The sequence below is a fragment of the Myotis davidii genome, unplaced genomic scaffold, assembly GCF_000327345.1.
Source record: "Myotis davidii unplaced genomic scaffold, ASM32734v1 scaffold8, whole genome shotgun sequence".
Taxonomy (NCBI): Eukaryota; Metazoa; Chordata; class Mammalia; order Chiroptera; family Vespertilionidae; genus Myotis; species Myotis davidii.
The window spans coordinates 562,097-578,606 of NW_006299520.1; the positions used below are offsets into that span (position 1 = coordinate 562,097).

At 45.7% G+C, this 16,510-nt stretch overlaps 1 protein-coding gene across 1 annotated transcript; it reads left to right on the forward strand.

Moving 5' to 3' along the window:
- The first annotated feature begins 1,216 nt into the window (after positions 1–1,216).
- Positions 1,217–5,693, forward strand: LOC102751383 (chromosome unknown open reading frame, human C11orf53). The gene is made up of 3 exons (XM_006775251.1): positions 1,217–1,292; positions 3,710–4,008; positions 5,292–5,693. Exons 1-3 carry the CDS (start codon positions 1,217–1,219, stop codon positions 5,691–5,693), a joined length of 777 nt encoding a protein of 258 aa, XP_006775314.1.
- Positions 5,694–16,510: the final 10,817 nt, after the last annotated feature.

Consider the following 16,510-nt stretch of genomic DNA (forward strand, 5'->3'; position numbering starts at 1 on the left):
TCTAGTCACAGCCCTGGAGACTGGAAGTCCAAAATGGAGGTTCCAGCAGGGCCTGCTTCCGCTGAAGGCTCGAGGGGAGCCTCCCTCCTTGTCTCTCCCTGGCTCTCGTGGCTGCTGGCAATCCTTGTGTTCCTTAGCTTGAGGGTGTATCACTCAAATGTCTGCCTCTGTCTTCAGATGGCTTTTCCCTTCTGTGCCTGTGTCTCTCACCTCTTCTTAAAACAGTGGTTCTCAACCTCGTGGCCCTTTAAATACAGTTCCTCATGCTGTGACCCAACCATAAAATTATTTTCGTTGCTACTTCATAACTGTAATGTTGCTGCTGTTATGAATCGTAATGTAAATATCTGATATGCAGGATGGTCTTAGGCGACCCCTGTGAAAAGGATCATTCGACCACCAAAGGGGTCGCGACCCACAGATTGAAAACCGCTGTCTTAAACGGACACCAGTCAGGTTGGATCTAGGGCCCACCCTAGTGCAGTATGATTTCATCTTACTTTAACTACTACATCTTCAAAGTTTCTGTTTCCAAATCAGGTCATGTTCACAGGGACTGAGTGTTAGGACTTCAGTATACCTTTTGGAGGATATAATTCAACTGACAACATCCCCCACCCTCCCAAGCTCACTACCTGTGGTTTAGAGGACTGTATATTTCTGCCACATATTTTTATTGTGCTGACTATGAACTACACTCTGATCTGGGCACTGAAGACAAATCACAGTCAGGGTCCCCACCCTCGGTGACACTTGATTCTACATAAAGGCAGATATTAAAATTGTGGCAATTCAATGTTGAAGCCAAATGCCATGCAGATAGGTAGAGATAGATGATAGATAGATGATAGATAGATAGATAGATAGATAGATAGATAGATAGATAGATAGATGATAGATAGATAGATAGATAGATGATAGATAGATAGATACTATACTTGATATAGATTTGATGAAGAATATTAATGCAAACAATAAAAAGCAAAGGGTAGATTATTCCATTTCTTCTAGCCAGTGCTTTTTGGCATGATCACCAGCGTCTAAAACTTTGGTTTCTCTGTGTTCCCTGTAAAACTTTGTTCTCCGGTGCCTACATGCTTAGTCTCAGTTGACTCCCACCAATCTAACCCCCCTAAACAGTGCTCCTTCGCATCAGAAAACAAGGTTTGTAAAATGCATTCCTGATCTTTTTTCCTTAAATCCAAACGTGCTTCTAATGAAGAAAACACTCGCTGTCTTTGCCTTCCAGGGCAGCGTCGGTTCCTCTCCGTCTCCATTTGTCCAGGTGCCAGGTGAGTACTTGAGCCCAACGAGCAGCACATCCATTCCCTTTTGAGTTTCAATGGGACACCTGCGCTCTTGTTCTTTTATAGCTGTCCAACGGCACGTTTTAAATGTTGCTTCCTTAAAATAGTTGTTTACAAAATATAAAATCAGTGAAGAGAGGCCTAATTCAGTCATTCCTGAATTTAGAATTCACGCTGTCTTGCAGGCAGCCTTTTGATCACCTGCCTAGCAGAGGCTTATTGAGCAAAAGCAATGGCATTTCGGCTCTTGCTACAATTTTAAAAGGTCTAAAATCCTGACATCGTGATCTGATGGATTATGCACCTGCTTTAGTGCACAAGGAGAGTGACCTGTGGGCAGATGGGAAACGAGCACATATTGAGTTCTCTCTATATGTCAGGCACTGAATGAAGTGTCTTGTGTTCATTTAAATACATATGTCTCATTAGATGCCCCTGTGGGGACCCAAAAGAGGCATTCTTGATAACAGTAGTGGGCACTCCATATATGCACACACACATTCTTTCCAGATCCCAAACTCAGAGGTGACGTTGTGTTAATAATTTTAGGAACCTTCAGAGGTGGATGGGGAAAGGAATAAGCAGAAGGTTCACATGTCTGAATGTCTCTATTGTGTTTCCCCATTCGCATGTTATTGTTACTGAATTCTGCTCCTTTTTATATAAGAGAAACTTAGATAGCTTCTCTTACCACCTAAAATTATTCTTCCTCTTCTTAAGGAGAAAAAAAAATATGCTTAACAGAGCAGAGGGTCTTTCTTTGTGCTTGTTTTTATTTGTGTACATAGTCTTAATTCTGTTCTCAGCCATAACCACTCCCTCGGATATAACTCTGTGGTATGAAACAGAACCTTAGGTATTGATTCTAATTTTCATTTGCTCCAGTTCTCTTTTTCCCCTGGAGAAATGTGCTTATGATAAAGCCCCTAACTGTAGCTTTCAAATTCATGAGCAAATTAGAAGTTCGGGGCTATAGACCTTAAGATAAAGATGGAGTAAGTAGCATTGTGCTATACGTTTCTACAAGGGCTTCTGGATGAATAAGTTTACATGTCATTGTTGAACACAGTAATAAAATAATCTGTTTACAGAAAATGTATCAAAACACTAAGCTCTGCCCCCAGGACACTCGTAGGAAAGAAGTTGTAACTCGGGTGAGAGAGTAGTGAGCATCACATGAAGTGCCACATCAGGTGACAAGGCCGAGGTGCTGGGTGCGGAGTGACCTATGGCTGAGTCATGATACAAAGGGCAGTCTGACTTCTCTCCCTACAGACGAGTGGGGAGGGCGGGCAGGGGCAAAGCTCTGAAGTGGTCGCTGTGGTTGGGGGGAGGCAGGCAAGTCAAGCATCTGCATCTTCCTCCCACTTCAGCCTGCAGGTGTCGGCCTTGTCTGATGAAAGCACACCCACCATGAGCAGGACAGTTTCACTGGCTGAGCCCGTGCCCTGAACATGTTCTCAGTGATCATGTTTCCTGCTACAACTGAGCGACAGAGTCAGAAAGTCCTTAGCAGACACCTCTTTTTCCTTCTGGGTCCATTGCACTCGCCTTAGCTTTATATATGACTCTTAGTTTCATCTTCTTCCCGTTTTCCTCAGGGAAACTCTGTGCCAGGCATTCTCTTTCCAAGCGTTCAGTGCCGACACTATGGCCACAAGAGGGCAGCAAATAACACGCGTCTCCCCAAAGCCTGACAATTTTTTGTGGTCCTTCCCCTAACTTGACTGCGTAGAAGCCATATCATTCCAAAGCAAACCAGGTGGATGTTAAAAGTCAGTCAGTAGCCCTAGTTGGTTTGGCTCAATGGATAGAATGCCCCCTGAGGACTGAAGGGTCCCAGATTTGATTCCAGTCAAGGGCATATGCTGTGGTTGCGGACTCCATCCCTAGTAGGATACAACCTGCCTCTGGATTGGGATGGGGTCAGAGTATCACCTTATCTAGAGACACTGAAGCTCAGATAAAGTGCCAGAAGCAGGCTCTTGTGAGTGGCCCTGTGTATGTGAGGACAGAGCTCAGAAGCTGTGGGAAAGATGCTTCATCCCATAAAATGTCAACCCAACTCATTCTCATCTCTTGTGGGCCAGCCCCTCCCTAGCTCAGTGCCTGGCCCATAGAAGGTGCCCAGCACATGCACACAGAGTGAGGGAACCATGAAATAGCTATTGCACCATCTGAAGTGAACTCAGCCGGGGCAGGCAGAGAGAACTGTAGGTAAACATATCATTGTTTGGGCTGGACCAGATGAAAGAGGTGGTGTGGCCACACTTACCACGTTGGAGACGTGTATGTATCTAAACGCGGCCTTGATGGGAGCGTGTGCTGGAGCAAGTGCCACAGAGGCGCCGGGGCCCTCCCAGGAGGAAATGTGTGCCTGTGTGCTTTTCACTTGGCAGCAGGTTCACCGGTCATGTCCGGGTACTACGGCGTCCGAAGATCTTTCCTGTCCGACTCGGACTTCCACAGCACCAAGCAATTTGCAAACGATGCGTGCACCTCCAGCGGGGCCAGGCCCTTTCCCTGCGAGTCCTCAGCCGGGCAGAGCCACCCCGCCCTCCTAGATCCCTACTTCCCGGAGGCCTATGGGGACCACCGCCCGCCGGCCCTCACCCCCAGCGCAGGCCCTCTATTCAGCGCCTCGCCCCTGCCGCCGCTCCTGCCACCGCCCTTCCCCAGCGACCCCGCACACTTCGTGCTGGTGAGTATGCATCTCTTTCCCCTTAGGGGGTGACTGAGATCAGGGCTTGGCAACAGGACTGCAGCCAGGTATGGTCGCCCTGGAGACCCCCGAGGCTGCCCTGCACCTGCCCCCTGGGATGCCAGGACAGACGCCCCCCAGGGTACTCTCCGAAGGGGCCTTCCTCAAAGATCTTCCCCACCCACGACAGCAGGAGGGTCTACCCTGAGGCCTGAACCGGTTTGACGAAGGTTTTATAACCATTTTGTTAATACTCTGCTGGCTTGGCCGGGTGTTCTCCCATCATTCCTCCAGCGCAAGGGGAGAGCCTGCAGTTACACCTCAGACCAGGCACACGCATCCCACTGTGCTTCCCACCCCTGGTCCACCCCTCCCACAGCACTTCCACCCTCTAGAACCTTGTTCTCTCAGTCCTTCCAAAGGGGAGTTCGTATAGATCTGAACACCAACACCCTCCTTAGAGAAAACAGCCTTCAACCCCAAAGGAATGAATCGCTCTAAAAATGGGATTTTAGATAAAGCTTGGGGGGACATGACTAAGGACCTACTCCAGCCAAGAACTTTCCTGTGCCTTTGTTCATTTACTCCTTGCAACATCCCAAGATATCATTGTTAAAGCCTCATTTCCCCTTAAATTACATGAAACAAAGCAAGTGCTCAGTCAGGAACCTAGTGTCAGGATGGAAAGGCTGGACCTAGTAAGTGTCGCAGAATGGAAAGATTGAACCTACTAAATGCCACAGGATGGAAAGATTGAACCTACTAAGTGTCACAGGATGGAAAGATTGAACCTAGTAAGTGTCAGGATGGAAGATGATAGGACTCACAATCTTTCCATCCTGAGCCAATGCAATTCCCACCTCTTTGCTGGGCAAGACAGGTGGCCTTCCCGGCCCACTCAAACGCCCTTTAGTAGTTGAGAGGCCCACTCCTTCCAGGAGCCGCTGTCTGACTTCCCACCATGGAAAGAGCTTTCTAGGACCCTGACTCAAAAAGAATGCAAGACATGGTGCATTGTAAACGTCAAACTGCGGTATAAATGTCCATCTTCTTATTCGCACATTTCACTCATTTAATGTGGTCTGGGAAAGGAATCTTCCTACACACAGGAAACTAAAACGTCACTGCTGTGTCAATCCCAGAGGGAAAAGCTGCCGGTCAGGAGGCTTCCGACAGGGAGGACACCAAGCCCTCTCTGAGCAGCACCCGTGCTGGGGAGGAAGTCTGTCCACACCAGAGTCTCCTCTAATGACTAACCCTGGTGACCTTTCCATTCTCCTCAGAGAGACTCCTGGGAGCAGACAGTGCCGGATGGTCTCAGCCAGCTCGACCCTGTGCCCACCGACACCCTGCAGACCTTGCCACCCAGCACGAGTTGCCTCTCCCAGCTGGAGTCGGGGAGCACTGCCCAGCACCGCAGCCCCAGCTGGGGGCCTCCCCTGGCTGGAGCTCAGTCTTACTCGTTGCATGCACTAGAGGATCTGTACCACACACCAGGGTACCCCACCCCGTCCCCATATCCCTTCGCCCCCTTCAGCACAGTGTCCAACGACCTGCCACCCAAGGCAGTGCCCCTCTCGCCAGACGAGGGGTCAGATGCCTCTGCCCTTCAGGACCCTTCTTCATGGACCAAAGAGGACGGGAGCATGGTGTGGGGGTCATATGAGTGCCGCCGAGCTTACTGAGGGATGCACCGAAGAACCTCTCGGCTTTTCTTTAACTGGGGCTCTGTGTCTCACAGGTGGTTTTTGGTGTGGGAGTCACTCGGAACTGGATTTTCAAAATGGGCCATCATGCCCCTCTTGGTTAGTGGACAATGGAATTTATTTGTAATATTCCCCAGGGACCACATTCTAATGAGACAACCTGCCAGTGAGGTTTTGAGGAACTTTAGTAACCTGTTGCACTCTGAATCTTCTGTTATCTTTGAGGTATCATTTCTGGCACTGATATTTTCCCCTTAAATTACATTAAAAAGTGTATGCAGATCCACAAAACATACTGAGTCTCCTGTTGAGTTTTTCTTAGTTATGAACTATGTATGTTCTTTAGTAAAGAGAATTCATAGAATACAATGTAGATTAGGGCACATAAGACTAACTTCATTTTATGCCATGTGACTTTAAAGCACTCTCCTTACTGTGGCCTGCAAAGGCCCGGGGACAAATCTATCACCACACCGGAACGCTTCATCGTCATTAAAACAGGAAGGAGTCGGGAGACTATGGCTTCAGAAATATATAGTTTTGACTTTTCCCTAAAGCACAGGGTGTCCAAAAATTAGGTTACTCCAAAAAAACAATAAAGGCCCAAACTTATTTTTGATCAATGGTTGCCACAATTCAGTTAGATATTGTCTCTCTGACGGAATGAACCTATAGTTATTAGAGTGGGTTCGTAGAAAGGGCATTCTGTGATCAAATAAAACAAGTGCTTTGCAAAGAAAACACAGAGAGCAGAACTGTGTGGTGGGCAAGAGACAGCAGACCACAGAACACCAGAGGCAAAGGCACTGGGAAGAGGGACCTATTGTCAGGTGTGGGCCAGCATTACACACATCTCCCATGTGAAGGAAGACCATGTTGGGAGTTCCTCATTGGTTGGAACTTCATTCTTACTGCGTATGAATGAAGAAACTGACATCTGAAGCAGTCGTCTGTCTCATGTACGTTTGATTGGTTTAAATTCCTTTGTCAATTAAGTTCCCAGAGTAATATCCACCAAGCAGTGTGCCCATCTCAATGCCTTGCAGACACTTGGACTCTGCAGTGCATGAATCAAGGCCCACAGGCTATACCCACATTCTCCCTCTTATCTTCTTACCACCTTCCTTTATTCCCTTAACTCATTTTCTCACCCCTCTGGTTCCTCCTGACCCAATGCATTTTCCCTCCATCTTCTGGGGGCCCAATGTTCTCATTTTCCACTTGGTTGCCCAAAGCCCCTAAAGAATCTCCATCACACCCTGTGTCCCTAAGCTCTACCTCAGCGAGGCGGGAGTCCAGAAAATCAAATGGAGACATTAGTTAACACTTAGAAGTGAATAATGGATCTTCCTCCTTCTCCAGGTCTTCTAGAGTGTTTTATGGTGACGCAAACACTCTCCTAATGTATGGAACACCCACTGCAATGCTTGGATAGAGAGATTTTCTTTACCTCACACCCCTCAGCACCCTCCTGGGAGAGCATCTCTTCAGGAGATCTGGGAGCATTGTGGTCCTCAGCTGCTGGGCTGCACTGTCCTGGTCCCTGCCCTCCTCCTGCACTCCTGTCTTCCTTTTCACCCCCTGGTCTTTACTTTGCTTCATATTTGCTCTTTAATGGATTGGAAGCAACTTTTACTGTGAGGGAGATAGCTTCTCTGTAAGTTCACTGAGCCCTGGTTCGCAGTATCCTAGGCAAAGCCATCTGTCATCCAGCATCACTCATACCTGGACAGCAGGTCCCTGCATCAGAAAGAAGAGCTCTAGCCCTCCCTAAAGACTGAGGGACCTTCATCAGGGTCTCAAAGTCATTTTTCTAGATTGGTTGTATAAAATTTATAATAATTACAGTCATCTGTTTACCATCTGTTAACAAGGGGCACACACAATAATGGCTGCTTAAATCATAAGTATACCCCCACAATGTTTTTGATTGAGTATAATGCCAAATGGTAGGCATGCTCACCTCTCTTAATTTACTGGGGTCCTTCTCACAAATCATGTTCATCTCTTCACAACCAGAGTACGCATTGGCTCTCAGATAGGTACAGCTCAGGAACCAGTGATGTCTACATTTTTCTTAAAGCATTCACGCCATTTTATTGCATTTAACAAAATTAACTTACAGAGAAGGAAACATACACAGGCCCATGCTCTATCTAGAACCCATTTAAGTTGTCTAGTCTAATGGGGATGGTGACAGGAAGTGGCTCTAATAATTCCACATGGTAAATAATTTTTAAGAATTCTATTTAGGGCCAGCCAGAGTGGCTCAGTGGTTGAGCATCAACCTATGAACCAGGAGGACATGAGTCGATCCCCGGTCAGGGCACATGCCCAGGTTGTGGGCTTGATCCCCAATAGGGGGTGTGCAGAAGGCAGCCGATCCATGATTCTCTCTCATCATTGATGTTTCTATCTCTCTCTCTCTCACCCTTCCTCTCTGAAATCAATAAAAATATTTTTTTTAAAAAAGGAATTCTATTTAGCTTTACAGTGTGTTTCTATATTACATATACTTCAATTTGGTTCTTTCATTGTTCTAGGAGTTTACAACACTTTCTTAAAAAGTGAAACCAAGCTATAAAATTATGTCAGGGAAATTAATTATATTTCCCTATCCCATTTCCCATCTGAGTACTCTCCATTTCCCACTTCATTCCAGAGGCTAGCTGCATATTTTCATAATAATGAGCAGCACAATAAGAAAAAAAATGCACCTTCTCCCTCACTCTCCTTCCTTGAATCTACTGTGCTCTCACTCACAGCTTTCCTGGGGAAGCCAGAGAAAATTAGAGAATTCAAGTTCACAACACCATCTCTTTCAGGTCCTTTAAGGTGAAGCAGTGATGCCTTGGCCAGTGTGGCTCAGTTGGTTGGCATTGTTGCTTGCACTGAAAGGTTGCTGGTTTGATTTCCAGTCAGGGCACATGCCTGGGTTGTGGGCACAATCTCTGGTAGAGGGCATGCAGGAGGCAGCCGAGCCATGATCCATGTTGAGCTCTGACATCAATGTTTCTCTCTCTCTCTCTCCCTCTCCCTTCCTCTCTCTCTAAAGTCATCTATAATAATAAAAGCGTAATATTCTAATTAGACTGGATGTCCTCCCAGATGCCTTTCCGGATGAAGCTGGGGCTGCAAGGGAAGCCCGGGTCCCGGGTACCAGAGGGAAGCTGGTGCTGGCAGCTGGAGGAAGGAAGGCCTACTCTTGCACGAATTAAGTGCATTGGGCCTCTAGTTAATAGTAATAGTAAAAATATTAAGCAGAGATGGTGATGTCAAGTTCAAGCTACTTAAGAAAGCTTACTAGCTCTGGCCCATGATGCTAAGTGGTTAGAGTCTTGGCCCACACACTGAAGGGTCACAGGTTCAATTCCCAGTCAAAGGATGCAGGGTTCACTCTCCACCCCTGGTCAGGGCACTTTTAGGAGGCAACCAGTTGATGTGTCTCTCTCACACTTTTCTCTCCTCTCTCTCTCTCTCTCTCTCTCTCTCTCTCTCTCTCTCTCTCTCTCTTTCTCTCTATCTCTCTCCCTTCTATCTTCCCTTCCTCCCACCCTTTTCCCTCCCCTCCCTCTCTCCCTTCCACTCTCTCTGAAAAGCAATGGGAAAATATCCTTTGGTGAGGATTAACAAAGAAATAAATGAAATAAAATAAAAATAAATAAATACAATTTAAAAAGAAAGCTTACTAGATGATAAGATTAAAAAAAAAAGAAGTTGAATGGAAAATGTGCCTCTGCAAAATTTGTAATATAGACAAAATAAATCACTGAAAACAGACATTAATTATGGTAGTAGTTGAACGTATTTGTGTGTCTCTTATAATGTTATATAAACCCTAAAAATGTGAGAAGAAACCACATTTTTACCTTATTTATTTAATAAATGCTAAATGAGCATTATGACTTGCTACAGTTCATTTAATAACACAATATGATGCTACTCTAGTACTGAAGTACTAGAAGTATACTGTAAAAAATTCCACAAAGAGAAAAGAGTTACCCCAACAGTAAAAGATGCATTTACTTACAGACATACATAATACATATAAAAGATTACTAGTAGCTTTGTGACCAACTATTCAAGTAATACATTCATAAGGAGAAAACATTAGTTATATGTTTGAAGAACTGAAATAAAACAGAAACATATTCATAGATACAGGGAATAAACTGATGGTCGCCTGGGGGTGGGGTGAGGAAGAATGGAAGAAAAAGAGGAAGGAGACTCGGAGATACAAACTTCCAGTTATAAAATAAATAAGCCACAGGGGGTATAATGTACAGCCTAGGGAAAATAATCAGTAATATTTTAATAACTGCACCGTGACAGGTGGTTACTAGACTTATTGGGGTGATCATATCATAAAGTATATAAATGTTGAATCACTATGTTGTACACCTGACACTAATATAATATTGTATGCCAACTATGCTTTAATAAAACTTAAATTAAAAATATAATTGAAATAACGATTGATGTCCTAGGTTTAAGTCACTTTACATTAGTGATTCTACCAACCACACGCCACATTCTTTCTTTAAGTTCTATTATTGGGTTCGGTATCAAGTCTCCTCTCTAATCAGAGCAACAGCACCCTGTCCCTCTATATACCATAATCAATAACTATTGAATCTAGAGAGTTTACATGCAAAATCTTCCACTCTAGCTAAACAGTGATTCTCTCGATAGACTCGCCAAGGAGAGGGAGGACTCGTGAGGGCTCTCAGCACCTGGCTTAGTGCCGAGCATGTTGTAGCTGCTCAAGAAATCGTTGTTGCATTGGACTAAAATCATACTACAAAGGTGAATATCTAGTCCCTCATTCTGTGAGTGACCACTTCTCTTCACCACATTTAGCATTTCACATTAACAATACTCTCTGCAAATGCTGAGAGTAGGGACATTGGATTGAATGATAATGCATTTTAAATAATTAATGTAGTATATTTAAATGCTCTAAAAAGAAAAATTACTTAAGATTTGAAGTAGTACAGAAAAATTTTCATATATTCATTCTATATCTACATGTATTGTAATGTTAAGAAGTCTTGTAAATAAAAGTTATTCAGTGCTTGGTATTATCTACCATGTGATTAAAACGAATATGAAAAATAAATCAGGAACTTGAATACCCCAAAATCAGACTAAGTAGTGAGACAATCTTCTATAATTATCTGTAAATTATGAGACCATGAAATCTTTGATATTAGATATAGAAGTGTCCTCTGATCATCACTATAATAAGATGTCTGGGTTTGCAATATGCAATATCATTGTTAGTACATCGCAAGCCAAGAGGAGGGAACTAAAAAATTTTACAAGTTCCAAAAGGGAAAAAATGTGGACAAAACAAGTAATACATAAGAATTAGCTCTTTTGCATTAGGAAAATTGATAGATGCCCCTACTAGTCTTCTCCCTAACCAGATATCTTGAGTGGAATAATAAAAAAGTTTAATGCTTAATAAATTAATTTGGTCATAAATTAAAGATCCCTCAACTATATTATTTCTTAACTTTCGTAGGCTTTTATCATGGCAATCTTTAGGTATATTTTTGTATGACATACATTATATAATAAAAATGTTTAAGTAAAAGATGAACTTTCCAAGCAGTGCCTGATGGCATTTTTCTTATTTAAATAATAAATTATTAAATACTCACGGCCCATGGAAGCCTCGGAAAGAAAAGTTAAAGCTTTGAATATGCTTTATGGGAAGAGACTGACTTACCACAAGTCATTAAATAACACCTATCTAATCGTCTTCCTGGTTATTTTCATATGGACCAAACATTCACTCTGGGCCCAGTAACGACTCATTTCCTCCATCTTTTTGGAACTTGATATTTCTCACAAGGTTTGGTAACAGTGTCCCAAAGTCAAAATGGAAAAAGAACTTTGCATTGATAGAGGTTAGAGCTGTAGTCAAATTTGGAGGGAATAAACCCCCGTTTCCTTGTACTGAAAGTCTTTTCATATTCATGTCTTAGTTTAATCTCCTACTTTGTGGGGAAAATATAATGCTCTGCAGTGTCGTGTGCATATAAAAGACTGCTAAAAAACAGTTAAAACAGTTAATTTGAAACTTTAAAGAGAAATGTATTCTATTCCCATTATTCTGCATGCTGAGTGACTTTAAGAAGGTCAATGACAAGCGAAAGGGTTTCTGAGCTCAGTGACCCAGAGATCTGGAAATTATGTATGAAAAACTAGAGAAACTACAGATGGGGAGCCTCAAAAACAAAACAAAAAAAGCCTTGGGTAGGGAGTAGGCATGATAACTTCTTCAGATTTAGCACTGGGCCTGGTCAGAGCAGATAATAAGTATATGCTTGTTGAATGTATGATTGAATGAATGAATGATTGAAGCAATGAATGACCAAACAAAGCCCTGGTGGAAAAGCAGGAGGGTGGAAGTGGGAAAGGGTTATCCCATGTTACTCACTCACAGAGCAGTTGATGACAGAAAGCAGGACTTACTTATCTTTGCTTTCCTGGTACTCGATACCATGCCTGGTACATAGTTGGTGCTCAGTTAATACCTAATTGATTGCTGACTAGATCAATGATCATTATATTTAAAGCAATCTAATAGTAGGACAGGTTGCCTGATAAATAGCAAGCTTCCATTTCCTCACATTTGTCTATGGGGGGCCAGCAGCCCAGCAAGCAATGGAAGGAGCCCTGGGGCTAGATGACCACCAGTAGGAACATCTGCAAAAGACTTAGTCCCTCGGTACCGAAAAGATCCCTTCCAACACCTAGACATCAGAACCCTGTGCTATATGTTTAAGCAAGTGAACCTCTTAAAGCCTGTTGAAACTCCACAATATTTTTCAGCCTTGAATTAAGACCCTAAAATTATTATCAGGACACCCTAGAGATGACCGTGCCACAGGGAGAGGGAAGAGTTCCCAGTCTGAGAAGCACAAACTGTAATTAGCATAATTAACAGCTTACCCTCCCTTCTAGACAGTCTCTTCTTAGGGTTCTGGTGTCCTGTGTTTACAGAATACTCTCTAGTCCAGCGGTCGCCAACGGGTGGTCCGCAGAACACAAGTGGTCCGTGAGGTCCAAAAGGCTGGCGACTGCTGCTCTAATCATTCTGCTGCACTGCCTTTGTCTCCTCACACACGGGTCAGTGAAACACACAGCACACCACAACACTTCCACATGCATACACACACACGTGTGTCTGCATGTCCTGTAGGCAGTATCTTTCCAACGTTAGTCCCTACGAATTAGCGGGCCATTAAACTATCTTAGTGACTCCCAAACAACACAGGCTTTCATAAATAGAATGAAATGGAAAAGGTGGCATGGAATAGAAATGGTCAGTGTCTTGTGTATATAGGTGTACACTGTGTCATGAAAGGTTCGTTTCATAAATATGGAGGTATTGCTAGAGATATAGTAAGTGAACAAGCAAAATGGATTTCTCATTGTGGGCTGACGTTAAAGGTTTGAAAGCCTGTGCTGTAAAAGATCGGGTAGAAGGGCTTCAGCCTCAGGCATATCCCAGTTTGAGTCCCAATCCTGCCGTGTCTATGCTCAATAACCGTGGGCATGTTGCTTGCCCCTCTGTGCTTGTTCCCTCATTTGTGAGATGGTGAGACTATACAAGACAGTGTCTGGCATCCAATGGACACTCAATAGATGACAATTTTTAAAAAGGTCTCCTGTGAGGAACATCCAACTCTCTGGGGTCTCAAGGCAGACCTGGTGGCTCCTGGCTTCGTGGCAAGGCATGTCTAGAAGAGAGTCGCGGGACATGTCTAGAAAGGATTTTCCCTTATGCCCACAAGCCTGGTGTTTGGCTGTTGAATATGTGGGTTGGGGTCTGCCAGTATAGAAACAGCAGAAACTAAAATCCTTTAATATTGGGCTAAAAAATGGGGAGTTCTTTCTCAAAATAGGGCCCAGGCCTGAGGAAACCCAGTTGTCTGAAGTTGCTGGGCAGCAACAGCACAGGGACCTCCATCCCAACAGCAGGTGCCAGCCCTCAAGCCCCCTGAACGCTGCCATAGCTCAGGCAGCAGCTTCCTGGCAAAAGGACAGAGCTCATCACCAACAGACTCAGTGACTTCCAAGGAGCTCATCTCTCACCAGCGCTGCCTGTCTTCTCCGCAGGGCAACCAAACATCAGCATCAACTTCAGTGATGTTGCCAAGGGAACTGTGGCCTCCTGCCATCCCTGTCCATCTCCACAGGGAAGGAAAGGAGGAAGGAGACTGAGCCTGTAGAAGTGAGACAGCAGCCCAGGTGGCGTGGCTCAGGGGTTGATCATCAATCTATGAATCAGGAGGTCCCAGGTTCGATTCCTGGACAGGGCACATGCCCGGGTTGTGGGCTTCATCCCCAGTGGGGGGCCTGCAAGAGGAAGCTAATCAATGATTCTCTCTCATCATTGATGTTTCTATCTCTCTCACTGTCTTCCTTCCTCTCTGAAATCAATAAAAATATATTATATATAAACAAACGAACAAAACAAAAAAAGAAGTGAGACAGCACCTCAGTACAGGGGACAACAGACAGGGAGCCAGGGAGGAAAACAATCAAAGCAGGCAAGAAATGGAGGAAAGCAGCCACAGGAAGAAGGACAAAAAGATATTCAGGGGGGACAATAAACAAACAGGCCAAACAACAAAGAGGAAGATTTTTAAAAGCAAACCAAAAAATAAGTGTGAAACAAAGAGGTAGATGACAAAAGAAATAATGGAAAAGCTATGAGGATGAAACCATCCCGAATTCCCAGCCTTTTGCCATTCCTGAAGAAGTAGTAGTGCTCAGCAGGGCGGGGCAGGGCGGGGCAGGGCGGGGCAGGGCGGGACTGGAGATTGGAACTGAGGCTCTCAATTCTTCTTCTTCCCGGCTCCTGAATCTGGTCTCCAGCCTGACTCCGGCAGGGAAACTCGGGACATAGCCGGGGCCTGCGGAGAAAGAGGCTGCAGAAGCTGTTACAGATTCCAGCTGCTCTGCCCTCGGTTCCCAGTGCCACCTCGGGTGTTCCCAGTCCTACCCCCTTTCAGAGAGAAGGTGTGAGCTGCCAGGCAATGCGTACCCATCACAGACTCCGGTGTGTTGTCACTCAGGGCGCCCTGGTCCCCATTGCCTTATGCTCCACGCAGTATAGACATACTTGAGAGCATCCAGATGATTTTCTCATGCCTTTTGGGGCTCAGTGCCACTTTGGCATTTCAAAGAACTCAGGGGACACAGAAGAGACCCAGGCCCCTCGCCTGGCCTGGCCTCACGGGACTCCCACCCTGCTCTGTCTTCCAGTGCCTCCCCTCCCCTCAGGGGCCAGGAGAGGGCTGGGCCTGGCACTCTCTCCCTCCCTGAACCACAGCTGCCTTCAAGCTTCCCTGACACACGGAAGAGGCACCGGAAGTGCTTGGAGAAGATGAGCCAACACGGTCCCAGGTCATTTGTGAGGGGCTCGGGCCAAGACCACCTCCTCCCCACCTCTCACCCCAAAGTGTGAAGCTTGAGTACATCATGTCCTTCCAGCTAAAATGTGCAGGAGCCAAGGGCATTGTCATTCCTAAACACTAGCTCCTGCAGCTAATCAGCAGGGATGCTCCAGAGGGAGGAAAAGGGGGAGAAGAGGGGACTTCACCATGAAGAAACCACCAGCCTCAGAAAATCTCCAGGCTTCCAGGCCATAGGCAGCCCAGCACGTTAAGGGGGAGCAAAGGGTCTTAACGGGCAGGCATTCTGGGCCGAAACCCCACTGTTTGGGGTCCAGCCAGAGAGCAGACAAAAGGGCAGGGAAGCCTGCACATGGCCAGGTGGGGTCAAAAGGAGCTGAGCGAAGGCCTCTGCTGGATCTCAGGCCTGCAAGCTGGGCCCTTGCTATGCCACACCTACTGGCTGTCATCTTCATTCCCCGAAATCTAAGATTTCCCCCTTAAAATACAGATTTGGGATGTGGGGATCGGTCTGGCCGGCCAGTCTGGCTCGGGTGGACATGAAGGACAGCCTAAGTCACCCTGGGGTCCTGGAGCTGCCTTTGAGGCAGAAATACAGAGCATCTTCGAGCACTTTTGCTCTGTCTGGGGGAAGGTGGGCAAAATGCTCAAAATAGAGTAAAAGCAAGGGTCAGGACCCAAACGGGTCTCATTCCCTGTTTCTCTGGACTCTCTGCTGGGTGCCTGTGTGCAGGATTTCTGCAGAAGATAGTCCATTTTGTTAAGCCTTTGAATATTCAAATTGAAAGTACCGCGCAATCATTGATTGTCAAATCATGGGTTTCTAGAGGTTTTAAATACTTGGCATGAGGGGGAAAAAACTCAAACCTATACCCGAAGGTATAAAACATTAATTCTGTTTGTCTTCTGCTCCAGGAACCTGGATGCAACTGAATGCTTTGTGAAACTTTAAAAATGTTGCATCTCTGCTTCTCTCCTTGCACAGGAGTCCTCCTAGGCGCTGAGTCCCTGCAGCTGCTGCATCCAGCCACAGACCCAGCTCCTGCTGACCAGCATGTCCGGTAACTCAGCTGCTTCTCCGGGGTAGAGTCACGCGGGCCAGGGGCATTTTGGTCTGGGTGTATTTTCACCGCTTTTCCTGCACAGAACAGAGAGGCACAAAGTCAGAGCATACAAGGGTGTGCCGGGGATCCGGAGAGGGCACGGGCCACACTGTGGCCGCTCCCACTCGGCGCCTGCTCCCCAGAGCAGAGGCCCAGATGCCCAGTTAGCTGCTGCGGACGTCTGCGTACCCCGATCCCGGCCCCCCACCCGCCCTTCCATTTTGCCACAGTTGTGACCCGGGGACTTCGCGGCCCGGAT